Genomic DNA, 19,885 nt, shown 5'->3' with positions numbered 1-19,885 from the left:
AGTCATATTTTTCTGATATCGCTATGCGATTAGGACGTGAGTGGGTACCCTGTTGAACTATGGAACAGAGGAGAACGGGTACTGGATAAGAAGAGATTTGTTGCTCTCTTCAACTCGATCCAGCTACGGCCCGAACTTCATAGCCTCTTCGACAAGTAAGTTACTCAGTTTTCGAAAATAAATTATTCATACATACAAGTCTTGGTGGTATCCTTTTAGGAAGTTTTCGAAGCTATTTTCAAGAACAGATTTAAATTCTGAGATTTAATGAGATTTGATGAGAGCTAATTTTTGCCTAAGTAAGGTTATTGTCTACTAAAGGAGGTACTACGAATCATACTACTATTATAAGAAGCATAAAAAAGAAATGCGGCTTCGGACAAATTTTTACTGAACTAAAATGAGACGTCCATACATCTGTGCCTATTGAGGTTGTTATTTATAGGAATTCACATTAATCTGTACAGCAGTTGAAATTTGAATTGAATTGCAAATTGCGGGGCTCACTTGACACAAAGGTCTAAAAGAATCCTCCTCTGTCGGAAACGTTGAACGGTCACTACATCATATACAGGTACAAAATCACTGGAAGTGACTTTATAGGCCCCAAAGAACTGCAGCTTTTCTTGAGGTGTGACCAGCTGGAAGAACACTCACTTGAGGAATGCCAAGCCCTGATTATGTTGTTTACTCAAGACTCCTACAAGGTATGCTGCTCCGGTCCCTTTCATTTACGCTCCTCTATACTTTTCAATGGCACCCCTTTTGTTCCTCTTACTATGGTAGAGGCAAGGAAATTGATTTAATTATTAAGTGGAAAATTCCTCTTCAAACGTGGTTCGTACTACTGGAGTGCCTATTAACTTACTTAGCCCGCTACGTATGAGGCACTTTGATTAGAAAGCGTCTGGCCATTAATATTGACGATAGTGAAACTTCGATTTTTAGGAAGAAACCTGCCAAAGTATTTGTCCCTCAACACGAATAGCAACGCCAGTCGTCGGTTACATACCTCACGATTTAGCTTATTTTCATCCAGATCAGCTGACAATACCAGCAATATAAAACTAGTCCTTTTTCATATAAGAAGAGAAAAACTTGAACAGCTAAATATGTCTTTGTTTGTATGCGTATACAATCAGGGTTGGGGCTATGGAGATAAGCTGACCATGCGTGGATTCGAGGCATTTCTTCTCTCAGATCTGCAGGATATCTTCGATTACGAGCACCTTTCCATATGTCAGGACATGTCACGTCCTCTGAACGAATACTTCATTGCCTCATCGCACAACACGTAATAAGCTCGGCTGCAGATGAAACATTGGCCTTGAATGACTATCTGTTACTTGCATTTGTCGTTGCATAATCCGGGTGATCTTTAGTTTATTTGTAAATAGTTACTCATAACTATTTGATGTCGAAATCCATTTTGCACTTTTTTAATTAGCTAACCTAAAAAGAGTAAAATAATTTTTAAATAAAGAGAAATTAAATTAAATGTTCCAAATATCATCGTGGGAGGACGTCCGCCCAATTAAAGTGTGACAGTAAAATCACTAATGGTACACTTGACATATTTTTCTAGGTATCTCTTACAGCATCAGCTTATCGGTCCTTCAAGCGTAACGGCCTACATCAACGCACTAAACAAAGGCTGTCGATGTCTTGAATGTAAGCTGTATCTTTTATGTACTAGCAAACAAATATTTAACGTTGAACTTTTACGTGAAACTTTAACACGTAAGACAGTAAGGTACAGCGATCACAAAGTTATCACACGGCCTGGAGTGCCCGTTTTCCCTAACCTATAAAATTGGTAATTAAACTAGTCGACGGATTTTAAGCTTGAAATGATAGATGAACAATAATAATGGATGAAGCCGTATAGAGATCTGTGAGGACCTTTGAAGTTGAACTCGAGATTTTTTGGCATATCTTTGTGACAGTGGATGTTTGGAATGGACCAAATTGTGATCCAATAATATATCATGGCCGCACACTCACCTCGAAAATTTTACTAAAGGATGTCCTTCAAACGATCAAGGTCCACGCCTTCGTCACTAATCAGTAAGTAAATGTACATAGCGTGAAGCCTACTCTTCTGCCGGGTCTTCGAGACGCATAGACATCGAAGCTATAACCGATTATCATATCAGTAATCCTGTACGCAACTTAAGTAAATAAATAACTACATATACAGGTACTATCGACAATCAAAAAATTCTCACTATCCTATTTGACGAATTCAACAATTTCCTAGAGATCGAGTACAGATTTTAATATAGCGTGCGTGAAAGATCATACCATCGTATGTAGGTTCGTCGTGTTGGATATCTGATAATTATGGCCGAAGCTGACCTAATAGTTAGGCACCTAGCTTTGCCAACGCTCTTAAGAAGCTTCAGAAAAACTTTGGCTTGGGTCTGCACAACGTTGCTATTATGGGCCAGAGATCCAGAAAATCGGGGGACACAACGTCCCATTTTCAAGGAGGCTTTGGCGGAGGCTGCAGTCAATTTCGTGAAAGACGAAGGAGAGATTAACGCGACAATTACTAGAGTGACTCAAATGGAGCCTAAGCACTGAACATTAAAGAGCCGAAGGAACCTATCAAGGTGAAAACAAGCAGAGGGCACATTGTCGTTTCGTCTTGGTCTAAGGTTACGGCTGAGAAGGTGTTAGGGAGCGGAAGGTTGTTCATAGGCTAAATATTTTACTTAGTGCTAGAATAGATTATAAGGCTTGCTGTCTTAGAATCCAGAAGCTGGGTCACGAGTGTAAGAGAAAAAAATACAAAAAGTAAGGTGTCATGGGTGCGGTGCATATTGCTCAGGGGTGCAAGGATGAAGCTATCTGATATAATTGCAGTACGGATTATGCTGTAAATATGGCGGCCTGCTTGGTGTACAGAGAAAAGATTAGGACAAGTCTCACAAAAAAGGCAAAAGTAAGCCCTTTTGTGCGACCAGAGAACAATAAAAATGACTCACTTAAGGTGATAAAAACGATAGGCCCAATGAGGCTGAAAATACTTATCAGTTTCAACAATAAATGACGACGCCGAACACATTGAAGCTACAGCGAAGGAAAAGCTGCCCCGGAGGGTAGTCGGCAACAGGCGAGACGAACAGCGGGTGTCTTAAATATTTAGGGTTATACGAGTAAATTGCAATCGCAATAAGCAGGTCCATATTCTTTTCAAGGATATATGCAACAGGGGCTTGAAGCATTTGCTGAACTAAATGAGAAGATGATCAGTGGTAACTCCCACGAGATTAGCGCTGGTGATGCATTGCATATAGAAGCAACGGAGTCTCTACCAGAGGAAGCGACAAAGGCTTCTCATGGATATGCTATAGGTGGTAGATCGCTTCTATTCCTGTTACACTAGTTCAAACGGATCGCCGTAAGAGCTTTATGATATCCTCAGCAGGGTAACGGAGTCATCCATAGAACTAGAGGAGGAGTCTGTCTTATTTTTTGTGGATTTCGATCCAGCTTAAGAGGTAAGAAGGGCTCGTGGAATCGATTAAAGGGAGAGGGCGGGGGAAGGGGGGGCTGCATAGACAGCAATACACGAAACAGTCTCAATGAATTCTGGCGCGCTACCCACTTTTTGCAAGGTTCAAGACGTTGTAGATTTTGAGATTTGTTAGCTCAAGGCATCAGGCTAGAGAAATGGGTGATATTGGACGAGTTGGAGAACCTTAGCGATAACCATTACATCGAGTGCAGAGCAGAGATGAAAAACTGATAGTAGCGTAGCGCTGTTACACTGCTTTCAGAGATGGGGTTTCAGGGTAAGGAAGTCAGAATGTGGCAAACTGTGCGTCCTAGCAGGAGGAATTAGATAACACTAAAGCAGTGATGGCACGAAACAATAGAAGAAGCACAATTCACATATCACAAACGCGTTACATCAAATACACGCAAAATTTCTGTAGGTACAGGAGGTGATGCTTTTGTCGACAGTAATAGTAAATTTCAAGAATGTGTTCATCAGCCTGCTATGGAAAACGATATCTAGCTGTCTCACCGGAAAAACCGCGCCGAAATACCCCACAGGGTAAACGAGACACTGCTCAAGGTCTCCTTGTGGGCGGAAAAGACTGGATTCAGATCCGCTTCGACTAAGTCAGAGCGGTAGAATTAATCAGATCGCTAGATTTACCTGGATCAGGTTATAAGGAATACCCTTCATATCGGCGGCTACAACAATAAAAGCGTCGATTGAAGTCAGAAAATTGATTCCTAGTATTCATGGAACTAAAGACGGGAAACACATGCTTTTAATGTCAAAAGGGGAGTCCATTGCCCTTTTTCGAGTGGCGATTCGGACTACTTTGCCATTTTTTTTGCCAAATTGTCAAACTTCATAAGGCTCAACGGACTCTAGCTGCTGTGGTACTGCGGACGCACAAAACTTCAAGCACGGAAGCAATCTTAGTCCCAGCCAGTTTCAATCCCTAAGAACGCAAAGTGGAACATGAGCGGAAGTTGAGCTACATGAGGTGAGGCCAAACCTGAAGAAATGAGAGAAAATGAGAGGTGAGAGGAAGGATTGTAAATCAGTGGCAAACGGAGTGCCATACTATACCACGTAAAGCCCCAGGCGCTAAGGTCAAAGAAGACATTCTTAGGATCAAAGACTGGATTGAATGATTAAGAGGTGAACTAACCTACAGTTTTACCTAGTTTCCCAGAGGACACGGGGACTTCCAATCCTATCTGTGGTAGATAGGCAAGTCACCTTCAGACTCATATGTCCAATGCGACTCAGTCCATCAGGTGATGGATGTGCACACCTCAGCACAGTGCGCCGCTTACAACACGGAAGGAGAGGAGTACACCGACTCAAAACCTAGAAACAGTAGGAATTAAGGACTTCACAAGTTACATAATTAGGTTGAGGGAGAAATAGAAGCAAAACAACGAGGCGTATCCTCAACGAGAAGAATCGGCTTAGAAAAAAGCGTTCGACCATACTTAATGGTGAAGAAGAGTAAGAAGCTAACTGGTTGGGTCTATATAGAAAGCTAAAAAGTAGCTCTACCCTTCACCAAAAACCTGGCACGCCCCTGGCTCAGTGGAATCCAACTACGATGATACTAAGCCATAGAATCAGAAGCATCCATCACTCCCTCCTATCAGACTATGGTACTATTAAAAGAAGATTTGCGCTGGCACAGAGCCAAGTAGAGCCAAGGGAGGAATTTACATTTAGTGAGATTCCATTAAGCTCGTACGTATATGCATTTGCCCATATATAAAGAAGTGATTTTTTAATACCTAGAGAAGCGACGCTGCGATACATCATTTCAGAATTTCTTCCTACTGACGCAAACGTTTCAGGTGCCCGATTATCCTGTCAATTGAAAACCATTGCAATGCAGAGAACGAGGCCAACATGACAAAGCATCTCTTCAATATCTTTGGAGGTAAGATAGATTCTTATTTAGACGTAGGTGCTGTATATAGTTGTCAACTTTCGAGGTACAAAAGCTAATTACAGTGATCAATGAAGAGATTATGAGAAGACTAAAGCTTTCATACGACTGAATAGAATATTAGGTCATTGTGTGTGTGGTGCACACGTATGCTTTTTGTGTTTGCATATGTTTCTTGCCGTTGTTTCTTCTAGAAAGGTTGTGCACCGATCTCGTTGATGATGATACGACCAGACTTCCATCCCCAGAACAGCTCAAGGGCAAGATTCTAATTAAGGTGAGCAATGCTTCTAGATGCCTTCTAGTTATACACACGATTAGTATTGACTTCAGGTCTCCGATTTCTCCGAAATTTTTCAGGGTCTCCGATGCGTACAATATTGAAACTACAGCTAGATATGTCCAACATCTTACCAGCCTCCCCACGTTAGCAGACCAGCGTCAGGCTGCTTAAGCAACCTTGATATCTGTTTTGCGAGTAACGGCTACCACTCACGTTCTCTTAAATGTATTCTTGCCCGTTGCTCAGACTCGCTTCAGGCTAGTCGCGTAAATTGCGTCGCTGGTGGTCTTTTCTGTGTATACCAGCCCGGTTGCAACAACATCCGACTGCCTAAGTTGTTGGAATAACGTGTAGCAGCGGTTTGTGTTTCTGTCACCGCACGTCCCCGACATAACTTTTCGGTATTGCTGCCATATTAGCAGTATTTTTTTCTTTTCCAGGAGACATCTTTCAATTTGCTTTCCTTCTCGCCAAGACTGTAAACAAACTGGCGAGCTTCTCGATAGTTTTATAAAAAGGATTTTGCTCAGATGCCTAGAGTCAACCATACAATAAAATTGGCTTATGATATCAATCTCAGCAACCATCTTCGATACGGTTTATTTTAAAACTACCTAGCTATAATGATTGTTTTAGTTTTTCGTTTCACATTGTAGTGGGTTTACCCCCCACCCCCCTCAACCTTCATGACCGTAGGACTGGTTTCTACTGCTGTATACGCTGAACGCTGCGGGAACTCGTAAATGTTACGTAAATGTGAACTGCATAAATGCGCTAAGAAAAAGCCTTACCTAAAAAATGCGCCTGGCCTTGTGAACGTTTTCTTTTTACTATTGCTAAGGACAATTTTTGCTCGATTGATACAAAATCTCTGAGACGGCCTATCTACACTGAAGCATTTTCAACCAGCAGAAATCTCTTTAGTTGTTTTTGTCCTGCCATCTTCACGATGCCTTTGTTGCGATGCGATTTGAACAGAAGTTATGAGTATAAGATAGATAGTTTCTCGTGGATATGGGCACGTTTTAAATCGTACATGAGTGCTGTACTCGGGTGATTTGTGCAGAAGTTTGCTGATGCTGTGTAGTCCCTGTTTGTAAAGTTACAATCTAGCGGAGAATCGATATGTACTGCTACAACCATGAAACACCGCATGATCAAGCATAAACGGTCCGTTTTTGACTTTGCGTTCTACAAAAAACATTTTCTGCATTTACAAAAAATCTTTTGCAGTCCTTGGTTTGCTAGCACCTTGGTGCCCTGTCCTCATACGCTATCATCAGCTATCGGGAAAGATCTTCACAAAAAATAAATAAACTACTATCGTCTAGCTGATGACGACCGAGCACGACTATGACGATATGTATATGCTATGTTAAGAAAAAGATTGAGTCGCGTCGAATTTGCATTGATACCATTGGAAAATTTATATTTGGCTGTAGCAGATGTGCTTGTTAAAATGCCTTTGTCGAAAGTCAAAAAAAAACCATAGCGAAAATAAGTGAAATTTTTATAAAAACTCAGTATTTTTTATAGTTCATAAAAAATGTGTTATTTATAGTCCAAATGAAGTTATTAGAAGAAACGGCCCAGAGATACAGTTCTATTCCGAACATTTCGATGTACAAAATGCTTACGATACGTGGACAGCTATGATATAATTGAGGAACTACACGTCTATCGTCTTTAAATTACTAGGAGAGAATTGGCCATGAAAAAAGCTCGATGTTTGGGTCCCACATGAATCAACGCATTGCCGGTGGTATTTTAATCAGCGAAACTTCATAGAAAAGCAACGAAATAGAGTCATTTGTAAAGCTGCCGATAAAAGACGGGTCACGCACGACAGTAATGTACAAAACAATGTGGTCTACCATCTGAGGCAATCTCCAGACTGACGCCAAACTAGGCTAGCTATGTGTTTGACAAGATCGAACGAAACTCATGCATATGAAGATAATTGATTCCGATCCCTATTATCAACAACTAAGGCTAAGTGTTTTCAACGTTGCGTCTGGTACCGTCATTAGGCGTTCCAGCAGACGGCTGGTTCCCAGCACGAAACGAAGTGTGTCCACGTTCAGATTCCGACCCAGACAACCACAGTGGACAAACACACAACCCACTATACCATCGTCAGGACCTTTAACAACTAACAAGACTACAACAAGCCATTGAAAAGCGCAACTAGCGAGCGTTGTCTTCCACCATAAGAATGTCGGACCACATACATCTTTAGCTACCTAGTTAAAATTAACCCGGATCTCGCCCGGATCCTGCATTTTCTGGTTCGGTCTTTGAAGAACTCCCTTAATGGTGTTAATTTTGTTCACACATACATATGTGTAAATAAATAAAAATATGTATTAAATATACTACATACATATGGGGATAAGGATAAAGCGCAGGTTCAGAGTAGAATGGAGCAGACATGTTTCGATGTCACGATCGAGTCAAAAAAATTAACAGCAAAAACATTATACATAAGGATGTATAGGTAAAAAAGATGTCTTTAAGGTGCTCTGCCTTTAAGAAACTCTGTCGTTATCTGTTACACATCTTCAGTAGCGTTTAGATAAGACGAAATGCAAAAGATTACTATATATGACGCATAAGAAGACCTATATATGACACATGATTCCTATGATGTAAGCAAAGGGCATAGCTTAAGTAAAGGGTATCGGTCCGTGTTAGACGTATTAACCATTGATATTTTAGAAATTTGTCTTTGTGCGAACTCTATGTGAACCATAGGCAAAGCGAAGGAATGAGCAACCGTCTGAAAGTATTCATCATAATAACTCAGGGCCCAATCTGACTCATACTTCATCAACGAAGACTCTGAAAGTCTACAGGGACGTCATACAGGTACTGCATCCACTACAGCTAGAGATAGCTTATTACAGAAATACTGAGCAAAACCTGTGATCGAAACAACTCATTCATCCTCATCGATAGCCATTTTGAGAATGGTTGAAAAAAAACTGAAGCTTCTATACGGTGCTGAAGTCGTGGTCCGAATGAATATGGCAGCTTCATAATGTGTCTTTCAGATCGCAAAATCAACGCGAAAGAAACTTAATGAAGATGACGAAAATGCCTCATTTGCACGAACGACACTTAAGGGGTAAGAGGGTTCGTAATACAGCATCCATCATTTAAAAAACGTTAATGCCAAAAATGTTGTCATACGTGTGCCACAGATATTTATTGACCTATAACTATACCAGAACGTTATCACTTCGTGCTTGGCCCAGGTACAGGCGAGGCTCGAGCGCATCTACGGTGTCATCGCCAATAGTGCGTAGCTCAGTCAGCCCTGTGGCGTCTCCCAAGACGATCGTAGCTCGCCAACTCTCTGATGTCCTGAATTATTGTGTCGCGACAAAACTGAAATCATTTTCAGATGCGGAAAACTGTAAGTTTAGAGAACGCCCGCACTTTATACTTTCGTGCGGATGCTGAAAGTTTCCAACTATTTAAGCAAAGTTTAATTTTTCGGTAAGGTCCCTATTTGATGTCAAAGCGATGACGACCAAGTTCATTATACATATACATATATAACCGAGTTCATTTCAACGGGTCATGTAATCCCGCGCCTTGCAGCTAGTATGTAACGTTGCTTCTGTTGATACGACAGGGCGTTTCAACCAAATGGCATCATTTAGTGAAACGCATTGTGAAGAGATGTTGGCAGACGCTAAAACTACACAGGCATTGGCGAACTTCGCTCGGACGCATCTAACTAGAGTCTATCCAAAACCAACCAGGGTTCATTCAACGAACTTTGACCCCACCCCATTATTCAATGTTGGCTGTCAGATGGGTACGGGCTTGAATTTACTCTACTTTTAAGATACAGATTGATTAACCATTCGCTTTTTTCCCATTTATTTCTAGATCGATAATCACTACAGGGAGATATGCTAAAGCATATCTCCCTGTAGTCCTTAAGGCATATTTGTTACTATGGATGAAGTACCGTTGAACGATCAACCGCTATTCTTGTAGGCAGTGCCATTTTTGATGTTCTAGTACTAACTTCATTTACCTCATGAAACGAGCTTTTGAATTGTTTAACTTAAACGAAACTGTTTTTACGTTTTTTCTTTCAAAGCTTAGTATCGTTCGCCTAATCCTAGTTTCTTTTTAGCATATTTGTCTAGTTTTACGCACTTGAAATGTTTACCTGTTTCGCTTATCGTGTTGTGTTATCGTAAAAAATGTTTTAATTTACATTATTATGTGTTCATTCTTAATTAAGCATTCTATACTAGTTTTTGCTTAGTTGAACACTCGTCAGATAATAATACAACAAAGTATATAAACATAAAAACGAACAATTTTTATCTTTAACAATATGAGAAATTTTTATGAAATTGGTTATGTGAGATAACATATAATAATATATTTTTATATAATAACGTTGTATCACTTTTAAAAATGATTGATTTACTTCAATGTGATTTTTTCAATTATGACATTTTCACCTCAGTGGCCCTCAACTACCAGACATCTGACAAGAACCAATTCTACAACTTATCCATGTTCGCCCAAAATGGGAACTGTGGTTACGTTCTTAAGCCACGAATCCTTCGTGACGGGTTTATTTTTGCCCAACCGGACCCAGACTTGCGCCGCCTTCTGACTCTAACGGTACCGCCATCGAGTGTGCACTCTTGGCTTGAGTTTACAAGTGGCTGATTACTTTTCTAAACGGCACTGGTAACAGCATCTAGCCCATATTATTTAGAGCCTGTCAAGAAACGCTAGAAGTGGCATCTGTGTATCTAACAAGGAATAATGATTTTATGTGAGAAAAAACGCGACTAACCCAATGAAGTATACACAATCAACCCTGAAATACATAATTATACCCGCTGTCATAAGAATCTTTATCGTACTATATGCCGGCGCTATCATGTCACACTGTCGTGCTTTTAGATTATCAGTGGACAATATATGCCTGCTAGAGGCGAGGTGACCGATCCTTACGTCGAAATCAAAATAATCGGACATCCATTGGACGAAAACTGTGGTCGGACCTCCTTCGTCAGCAATAACGGTGGGCATATATCATCATAGGTTCGCAGTGAGGCGTGAGGAAATTTTCGTCACAGACACGATACTTTAGTCTCTAACATCTCTAACATAAAAAAAAAAAGATGGCTTCCAGCCGAAACGTTTAGGAAAAAAGAGGATCACTGGTATTAATTAAATCAAAAACAGCCATGCGCCAATTTACGACCGTGTATAGAATGAAGATATTGCTTTGAATATGCTGTAATTTCTTTCTAGTAAATTGTAAAGGTTGCCGCTCAACAGCCTTCATTCAGTGGGATCCCTTAGTTTTGAAATACTCTATCAGGTATCATCGTGATCGTATTCGTATTGTTATCTGCGGGCAAAAGTCTTGTAGAAAAGTCCGTTAGTATGAAAAACTAACTAATAATTTTTGTAACCTTGCTTCGTAGGTTTCAATCCAATCTGGAATCAGACGTTCCAGTTTCTGGTGAATGTTCCAGATCTGGCTCAACTTGTGTTTGTTGTCATGTCCGATTCGCGGGTGGGCAAAAATGGACGACTCGGCGAATACGCAATCCCGCTAACAGCGATGCGAGAAGGCTATCGCCATGTACATCTAAGAAACTTGTTATTTAGGAACATTGTGCCCTCTACGCTGTTTGTGCATGTAAGCCTGCAAAGGGCATAACTGCCTCAACTCGTACAAAGCAAAAATAGTATAACATTCAGTAAAGTTTATCAGATGGCGTAACTCAGACCTGGTCAATCTATGATTCATTTAGAGAGAGTTAAAGAGCTTTCAATTTTATATTTAAGAGAACACTGTTTTCCGTCATTTTTAATGTTGCAGTTTTTATAATATTTACACGGCTGTGACACGTAATGAGCACACTCTCCATTCTTGTTGACTAAAAATAGCCTAATAGCTCAATTTCAGGTCAACCTTGAGTCGTTGATACTAATTGATATACAATCTTCGTCTGTTATATGGAAGAGAGAAGAGAATCCTTCTTATGATTGTTTGAAATGCTTTTAACCAGAAGAAAAATGTGGACAGAAGAACAACTTTATACTGTATATTTAAATATATTGACTATTGACTATATCACCGTTAAATAAACGCTATAATGTAATTTCACTGCTATCGTGGATTTTACTATCTGCAGCAACAGTTAAATTTGCTTCCAGTATACGGTCCAGTTAGTCTTTGTAGCTAGGCTTGTGCTACGGGAAGATGGGAAAGTACCGGATCTCAAAGAGGTAAACGGAAGTATTTATACTTTATTTAGATACTGAAGCGCATACGATCACATGTTGCCTATGAAGCTCTATGTCCAATAACAGCAACAAGTTTTAAATGCTTCGACCTCACTTGCGCCCCACGAAGGCGGAAGCCTATTACTAGTGAAAACTTTCGATCGGACAGCAGTCCCCGTTGATGAGATATTCATTCTACTCATGGGGTAGCTAGCTTCGTCACGATTAGTTTAGAATAGGGCCAGACTTCCAGTTTTTGAGCTGGGAGCCGATAGGGCATTTATCTTTGGACAACCTGTTATTCAGCATACGTCATAGTCAGCATAAGCAGCACACGTATTTGATCACTGTTCTCAGCTGCACCGATAACAACTCCTATTTGATGAAGTAAGAGTTAGAGCTATCTAGCTGCTGTTGGTCGTTTGGAAACTTCGCGTCATCATTGGATTTGTTTGGAAACCATTATGTTTTCTGATTTTGCTTTGTGCTTATTGTGCGTATTTAGATCTAGGGATCGGTAAACACGCAGAACTATAGCGAGAATAAGTAAAATCCACTTGAGGCTCTTTCCCCCTCTGTACGACGATAAGTTGTATATATATATATATCGCAGGTTTCGATAGACCGACAATATTTTTCTAGGACGGACACCTCTTAGTTACACCTAGCAGGGTGTAACAGATTTTTCTAATTGAGCTTTTCATGTCTATTTTTCAATGCTTAACAAATAAAGTGAAATGGATCATAGTTGCCCAAAAGTACGCCATGAGTTGGAAACTAATTTTTGACCAAAAACATTTCGCCCCCGGGTGGGCTCGAACCACCAACCTTTCGGTTAACAGCCGAACGCGCTAGCCGATTGCGCCACGGAGGCCACGCGGTTGGAAGTCGCATGTGATCATTAGGTAGATGGTGAGATTTCCCATTTTGTAATAGATAGCGACATAGGTAAACGACTCTGTTGACTTAATAGACTTATAAAAAGCACGCTCGTTGGCAAACGGGTACAATGGTCATACTGCCGAACATTTGAGAAAGAAACAAGCATGAAATATATAGTTTCTGATAAGAATTATGACACCCATTTAGAGTGACGTATTCCAATCTTGGAAATCGTAGGCACGATCCATAACCTAGTTCCTGAGATAATATATAATCGAGTATGCATCGCTAAATGCTTTCAGAAGCCACCACATGATTTCCCAACACACGTGAACGGCTGATGCCAAGGAAGATTGCTAACGCTTAATTTGCTATACATGAAACGTCTTGGTTTGGTTCTGGTTTTCTATTAAATCTACCCAACGTGAACTAGCAGGTCTGCTTTGTGACTTTACATGCTAATCTTCACTACTAGTAGTTTTTTTCTTGATTGCAGTATATTCTGCATCATATTTTGTTGAAAACAGCCCATAAACGATCGTTTCGTGCCGCTAGTGACCAATAGGTGACGCTTCTGTCGAGCAAAAATCTGACATTCGGAATTTCTACCATAAGGAAAACGGCCGAAGTGTGGACATTTTAATTCAACTGTAGCACAGGAATTGAACTCGCAATTTATTTTTGCGTCGAGTTCCGGTAGATGCCAAAACTGCCACCGCGAAGCCGCCGAATCAGGGTTGAAAACTGAACACACGAGCATGTTGATCGTTCAGTGATGCCAATTAGATGCTAGTTAATCATAAATGGCTGTTAGGAAAATTGTAGGCTCTTGCCTATAGGTGAAACGTAAAACAACCACGCCACAACATTGAAGTTATGTAGTAGCGCTAAATGAATATAAAAAACAGAGAATTGTCCGTGACCCAGTGTACATTATTGTTTACGTTGTACCCCATGTTGGATTGGTCGTCTGAGCGTCAGAGCTGAGCATTCTCATAGATGATCTTGTCACCTTCATAGATAAGATGGGCATTGCGGAAATTCGAACTTGATAATAATTTTTTGAAGGCAGAACAGGTCAATGAAGGAAGCTCGCGATTCGATGAGGCCTCAGAGGTCAATATCACTAAATACTTTTTATTTTAGTATTTAAAACAACCGTATCTGAAGTATCAGAGCATAGTATTAACATTTTCATTAACTAGAGCCCTAACGTTTGTTATCGAGTGTTGGGCATATTTCATCATTTGCAGGCGAGAAAGGTGAACATTTCAGTAGGTCCTTGAGGTCCTGTGAAGAACGTTTACAGGCATAGTCAAAACTCATGGGATAACACGCCATGTACGAGCAATGGTATATAATCAAGAATCAACCGCTTGGCCCCCAACAATCGCTGGGGTGAAATGCGTTCGGTGTGGCAAGAACCATTCGCGTGTTCTATACTGGCTACGTACGGGCTATAACTAGTTCGAGAACAGATCTATGAACTTTATGTGAGATTCAAACAGGTAAATAATATGCGTTAGTTATTTCTACTGAGTATATACTATATATAAAATATACCAAATTTGTCCCTATTGCTGAGCTCAGCCTACTCTATATCTGTTCAGACTTGTCAGCCTTCATTGAATAAACAACGATCGAACGCAAAACGGGCTCGAAAAACTTGTAAAACTAAGAAATACTACGCTGGGAACCTTGGAGATTGCTAAGCACCTAGTGGAAACCAAACTGCCTCTACTCAGATGCCGGGTATTGTGTCGCATTTTGAAGTTTACCGTATTACTTACTCTGCCATGGCCGCGTCGTTAGCCGAGTTTTTGTCAGCACTCTACTACATTACAGCCCACTGTCTATACAGGAAAAAGGTGTGATTGTTACTATTATATTGATTTGCCTCATCCGTCCGATAATGTTAAAGGGTATCAGAGTATCAGTCATATCGAAAACAGAACACACATCATATCAGGAATTTCTGGAGGTTGTTTTTATTTTGACAAAAATATCGCATCGTCATTTTACTGTTAGACTCAATCATATTAATAGTCATTTTCTTAATATTTTTATTATAATACATGAATAAGTGAGATTCCAACGGCGCTCTCAAATCATTTACAGCGCCTAACCTAAAGGGGCTCACAGTAACGTCGCATTTTAATCTTTTGTTATGTATTTCATTTATATATGTATATACAAAGTGTCCCAAAAAATGTATACACTATATTTCAATTGAAGCATTTCATCTATTAATAAATTAATTATTTGGTAATGTAAGAGCATTTCTTGATGAAATAGTTCCACATTTTATGATTTTTTTGCAATTTAAATATAAATTATTGTAAATAAAAACTATAGTAATATATATATATATATATATATAAAATAATGTATACATTTTTGGTACACATTGTATATATATATCTATCGAGTGCTATTTTTCGTGGGCTGACAAGCGGAGTTTTCTATATTCTAGGTTAACACTCGTTCTCGCTTCGTGTCACTGCCTGCTACAACTATACGTGCTACACCACTTCGAACCCATTCTTCTGCCGTATGATCTAAAGCGATCTTCCATGTGTTTGCAAAGTATCATAATGAGCGTCGTTTTTATCGCGTTATGCTCTTATTGTCTTCATTTCGTAGATAGAAAGCTATCAGGTCGTTTCTTCCGGTGTTGGCTGCAACACTTCGAACGACCGTTCTCAATCAAATCCGCGCACAAATTCTAGCAAGTATAGCGGGCATAGCAGAACAGCAAGTAAAAAAATGTTCACGTTAAAATTTGTGTATAAATTAAAAAAAAAAATAGTAATTTCACATCTAGATGTCTATGAATACATTATGTACATGGACAAATATATATATTGTGTGTGTTATATATTTTTAGCCTAACCGATATGTTATACTTCAGTTTTTTGCCCGTCCTTTTATGTGCGCCTGTATGTATGATTTTGTCTGTCTATAGCTGTGTGTTTGGTCCATGATATGTTGGTTAAAAAAAAAAGGAGATTTGAACAATATTTACCTTGTTCCATTTCAATTTGACAAAACATGAAAAAAAAGCAAAATAATAATAACGATAAACGTGTCAACAACATTGTTTTTTTTGCGCATTGCTATACAATATTTTTCAGCTAAACTGTTTTCGGTAGCAGTAAGCACGGCGGAGTTATTAATGTTTGCTTATCATTTGTTAGCTGGCCATCGTCTTTGTTGGGTTGATGATCCGTTTTTGCAAAGACATTACTATACAAGATAGATATCTTATCAGCAGTACCTTTCGTTGATGCTGAGAGCATCCATTCTACTTTAACGTGCCTAGATGCTGCTTCTGCTTCTGCTGTCGTTTTTTTTACGTGCCATCATCAATCATGTGTGAACGAGTTCCAACTTGTGCCGAGATAGATTGTAAGGCGTGCATGATTATATTGTTGTTGTGTGAAATATTGGTCATTTGGCTTGTCATGAGGTAGGGAGCCCACGTAATGCTAACTGGCTCTGAGAACAGAATACGATATGTACATAATTTAACGGGCAGGACATCTAATAGGAAAGGTTAATTTAACTTTGAACCTCTCCTCCCTTTCCTTCTGATTTTAACCTAGGATTACAGCTACATAATGTATTTCTGTAGGATATATATATTTATATATATAATTTATTTTCTGCTACATATATCTATTTAGCTACGTACAGATTATTTATCGTAAATATTCATATCATATTTTTTATTTCGAACCCTTTATCCTATACAGCTTTTTCGTAGTGCTCACTACTTGGCACCCGTTGGCTGCTGGCCTTACAACGCACCTGCTCACTCACTAATTGCTCCATGATATATATACACATATGTATATGTATATATCCTATTTACTACGTGTACACTCGCAATATTGTCTGCCCATATTTTCATACTATTGTTAGCAGTATCTTATCTGTTTGCTCTCCCTCTTATATATATATATAGATGCAGTCATTCCAGTTGGCGTATCACAGTGAGAAACGAGGAACATTAACCGAAGGCTACGATCTCGTACAATGTTCTTATTGTTATTATTAGGTTTTCTTTTTAATAATGTCATCTACGTCTTTCGAGTTTCCTTTATGGTACGAACTGTTTCTACCAAAAAACCATGACACAGTGACCGATGATGAGATGTGCTTCCTTCCCTTTCGTAGCCTTCCGCCGTCTCAAGCTCTCGCCTAAGTGCAACAGCGCTAAACACAAATGGTAATTTTAATGATGCAGATATGCACCCACATGACGGTCGGGAGGCTGTGCTTACAATTTTCCCGCTAGGCCTGACTTTTAAGGCTGCGTTTCTGTACCAAGGGATTAGGGTGTGTACAAGCGTAATGGTGCTAGAGCACTCCGAAGGCATGGAGAAGGACAGGAAAACGAGGTTACGTTGGAAAATCTAGCGAAACCAGCCTAGAGAAATAACAGTTTTCGACACATCTGACTGGCCATCGCGCATAAGAGCGATAAAATGCATACACCTCGAAGGCTACATTTAGTTTTCATCGAATTTTTAGTAGAAGTTTCACATACGGATCTGTTTCTCCAAGCCTAAGTGCAATCACCATCCTAGAACAATGTTCCTTCAAAAATGCATCTTTTATTAGCTCGATGTCCCTGAACTAACCTCGGACCTTCTGATCGCCATCAGCTGCGTGTCGCGGTAAGAGGCCAGAGGAGACATAGAGGATTATTATCATCAGTGGACAAATCTATGCATAAGCATCAAACAACGATTGCCACAAAAGACAATAGCGTTGACTCGAAATCTTACATAAAAATTAGTATTGGTAGTTAGTGGTTGTCCAAAGTAAGCGACAGCAGACGTCGTTTACTCGATTCATCGTCGTAATTGTTATAGGCTCTTAGAGCCTACGAAACTCTTTCCTGACTTTGGAAAGACAAAGTCGCCTATATATTGAACATAATAATATTATGATCAGGTTACCATTATAATTATCGTGCCTGTTCGATTACTAGGCAATTTTTTAGCGTTCCTGCATTGGGAGCAATTTACGATGGTTGAGTGTGGGCGGCGGCGGCGGCGGTGGCGGTGGCGGTGGCGGCGGCGGCGGCGGCGGCGGCGGCAGAAGGATATATAATACAAACGGGGGAACAATTACGTATTACGGCCCCGCAGGTGCAATGGGGAAGCCTACACACGATGATTATAAATAGAGTTTGTATTCATTCTTCTCACAAAGCGACAACTACAGATCGACTGTCCAGCCTGAAATAAACATTTACTATTACATAAATATGGACATATTAAGCCTTACTGAGAACAAGCAGACAGGCTGAGTAGAGAATATGGAGGGGAAAACGAGTTTACAAGATGTTCGTATGAAAATACGCGAAAAAGCGGAAAATTTCAAACGTGTCAATGTTTAGCTTTAGTGTGTATACGTAAGATATACTCTCATTAATAGTACTATCACACAATTGAGGGATTTAACAATATTCTCTTCGATAGACTACAATTGCCTATGGTAGCACTAGATATAGTGGTAATAATCTATAATAGTCCATAATAATAACATCAGAGTAGTGGGTACCGCAGTAATAATGAACGTACGAGTAACGACAATAGCTATAATTATATTAACAGATAATAATTAAGTTCATTTAATTTAGCCTAAGTTTGGTTTTCTATAGATTACACTTATAGAATATATATTCTATACAGTACTGGCTAGTAACGATGGGAATAATAGTAACAGGACCTGTCCTTCCAGACGCCACCGGGAGAATATCTTTATCGCTTGCCGTATGCTATTATGTAATTTTTTCAGAGGTTTGATTAATCCAGTCTTTGAGCGTGCCGTATGTCCAATACACAAAGAGCGTTGAATACCTGTTAGTCGCTGTTCACCATGTTTCGGACATTTTCCTTAACGCTTTGAACTATTTATATGGGTGTATATTTGCGTCTATATATATTTGAGGGTAATACATATAATTGCAGAAGCCTTGGCGACAGTTTTCACGCTTATTGAGCAAAATCGTTAGCGTGCGGACAGGAGAAAGTTCTCCTACGGTGCCTGGTATTATTTGTTTTATCGAAGTCGGTAACACGATTTTTGTTCGTTGGCAGTGTGTGACGGACTACGTTATACCAGTATCGAGCTCACGTTTAACGGACTATTTTTTACGATTATTCGACAGCTAAGCATTGACCCTTATCCAACGTGGGTCTGAGATAGACACAATTCCGAGGGGCAGAAGCAGCAAAGGGTGAGATATAGCCCTCAGCCTTTCCTCTGCCACGTTGTTTATTCACGAATCTAGATCGGATACTAGCTTCCAGTTGACCGGCTTTGTATTTTCTGTCTCTCTTTTATTGTCACCGTATTGCATCTAATGACAAGCACACTCCTTCACAATCATTTTGGGTATTCTGCCAAAATGCGTATTTCCCTGTCGGTCACGATACATAACCGGCAGTGGCTTGAACTTCTTAGGCGCGCAGCATGGCCGCGGTACTGTTTTCGGGCCGAGAAGTCGGCTCATTTTACTTTGCAGCGCAGCGTGCGAGCTCGCGAAACGACCATGTCTGAAAAAACACTGGCCTCGACAAAAGTAGGCTTGAAAGTGTTTCGGCTCAACGATCCAGTCTTCCCAACCAAGGTCGGCAATAGTGACGTTCAAAAGACGCAGACAGCAGACTTTATCCTTGTCGCCCTTGCACATCCGCTTTGATGATCCAAGCTTGTCCTGATATGGACCTGTTGGATTGCCTATGCTGTCCGCTGATCGCTTTGAACGACCTCGAGACGACAGATCAGTCGCCATGACATCGAACGTTGGCAATTGACGAAGACAGCCCCGTCGACTACCCCACAGCTGTAGTTGAATCACATTGTTTATCCGCAACCAGCTCTTCACCGATGATGTGAGATCCACAACACGGCGAGCTTGGGCCCCGCGGTTTCGCAATGACGAACCTGCTAAGGAGTGCAGGCAAAAGATACA

At 40.2% G+C, this 19,885-nt stretch overlaps 2 protein-coding genes and 1 non-coding gene across 4 annotated transcripts in view; 1 reads left to right on the top strand and 2 right to left on the bottom strand.

Annotated features, from left to right (window-relative positions):
• Window positions 1-11,897, top strand: part of LOC111264083 (1-phosphatidylinositol 4,5-bisphosphate phosphodiesterase delta-4) — a 13,191-nt gene extending 1,294 nt beyond the window's left edge. The window contains exons 3-16 of the mRNA XM_022839675.2: window positions 34-155; window positions 575-707; window positions 1,143-1,294; window positions 1,586-1,671; window positions 1,947-2,067; window positions 5,353-5,438; window positions 5,642-5,724; window positions 8,485-8,598; window positions 8,784-8,857; window positions 8,988-9,148; window positions 9,371-9,556; window positions 10,226-10,386; window positions 10,675-10,795; window positions 11,205-11,897. Coding sequence (XP_022695410.1) covers window positions 34-155; window positions 575-707; window positions 1,143-1,294; window positions 1,586-1,671; window positions 1,947-2,067; window positions 5,353-5,438; window positions 5,642-5,724; window positions 8,485-8,598; window positions 8,784-8,857; window positions 8,988-9,148; window positions 9,371-9,556; window positions 10,226-10,386; window positions 10,675-10,795; window positions 11,205-11,443 — 1,839 coding nt within the window. The 3' untranslated portion in view covers window positions 11,444-11,897. The remainder of the gene's footprint in view (window positions 1-33; window positions 156-574; window positions 708-1,142; window positions 1,295-1,585; window positions 1,672-1,946; window positions 2,068-5,352; window positions 5,439-5,641; window positions 5,725-8,484; window positions 8,599-8,783; window positions 8,858-8,987; window positions 9,149-9,370; window positions 9,557-10,225; window positions 10,387-10,674; window positions 10,796-11,204) is intronic.
• A 915-nt stretch (window positions 11,898-12,812) lies between these two features.
• Window positions 12,813-12,886, bottom strand: TRNAN-GUU (transfer RNA asparagine (anticodon GUU)). The gene has a single exon. It is a non-coding gene; the product is annotated as a tRNA-Asn (tRNA).
• A 1,973-nt stretch (window positions 12,887-14,859) lies between these two features.
• Window positions 14,860-19,885, bottom strand: part of LOC111264096 (univin) — a 41,711-nt gene continuing 36,685 nt past the window's right edge. Inside the window, exon 3 of one of the 2 annotated variants that reach the window (XM_022839699.2) lies at window positions 14,860-19,860. In XM_022839699.2, the coding sequence (XP_022695434.1) occupies window positions 19,271-19,860 (590 nt within the window). In that variant the 3' untranslated portion in view covers window positions 14,860-19,270. The remainder of the gene's footprint in view (window positions 19,861-19,885) is intronic. The other variant, XM_022839700.2, reaches the window with a different exon arrangement.

This window comes from Varroa jacobsoni, unplaced genomic scaffold, assembly GCF_002532875.2.
Source record: "Varroa jacobsoni isolate VJ856 unplaced genomic scaffold, vjacob_1.0 scaffold_820, whole genome shotgun sequence".
Classification (NCBI taxonomy): domain Eukaryota; kingdom Metazoa; phylum Arthropoda; class Arachnida; order Mesostigmata; family Varroidae; genus Varroa; species Varroa jacobsoni.
Note: the sequence above shows the minus strand (reverse complement) of the source record. Positions and strands in the feature narration are given on the sequence as shown.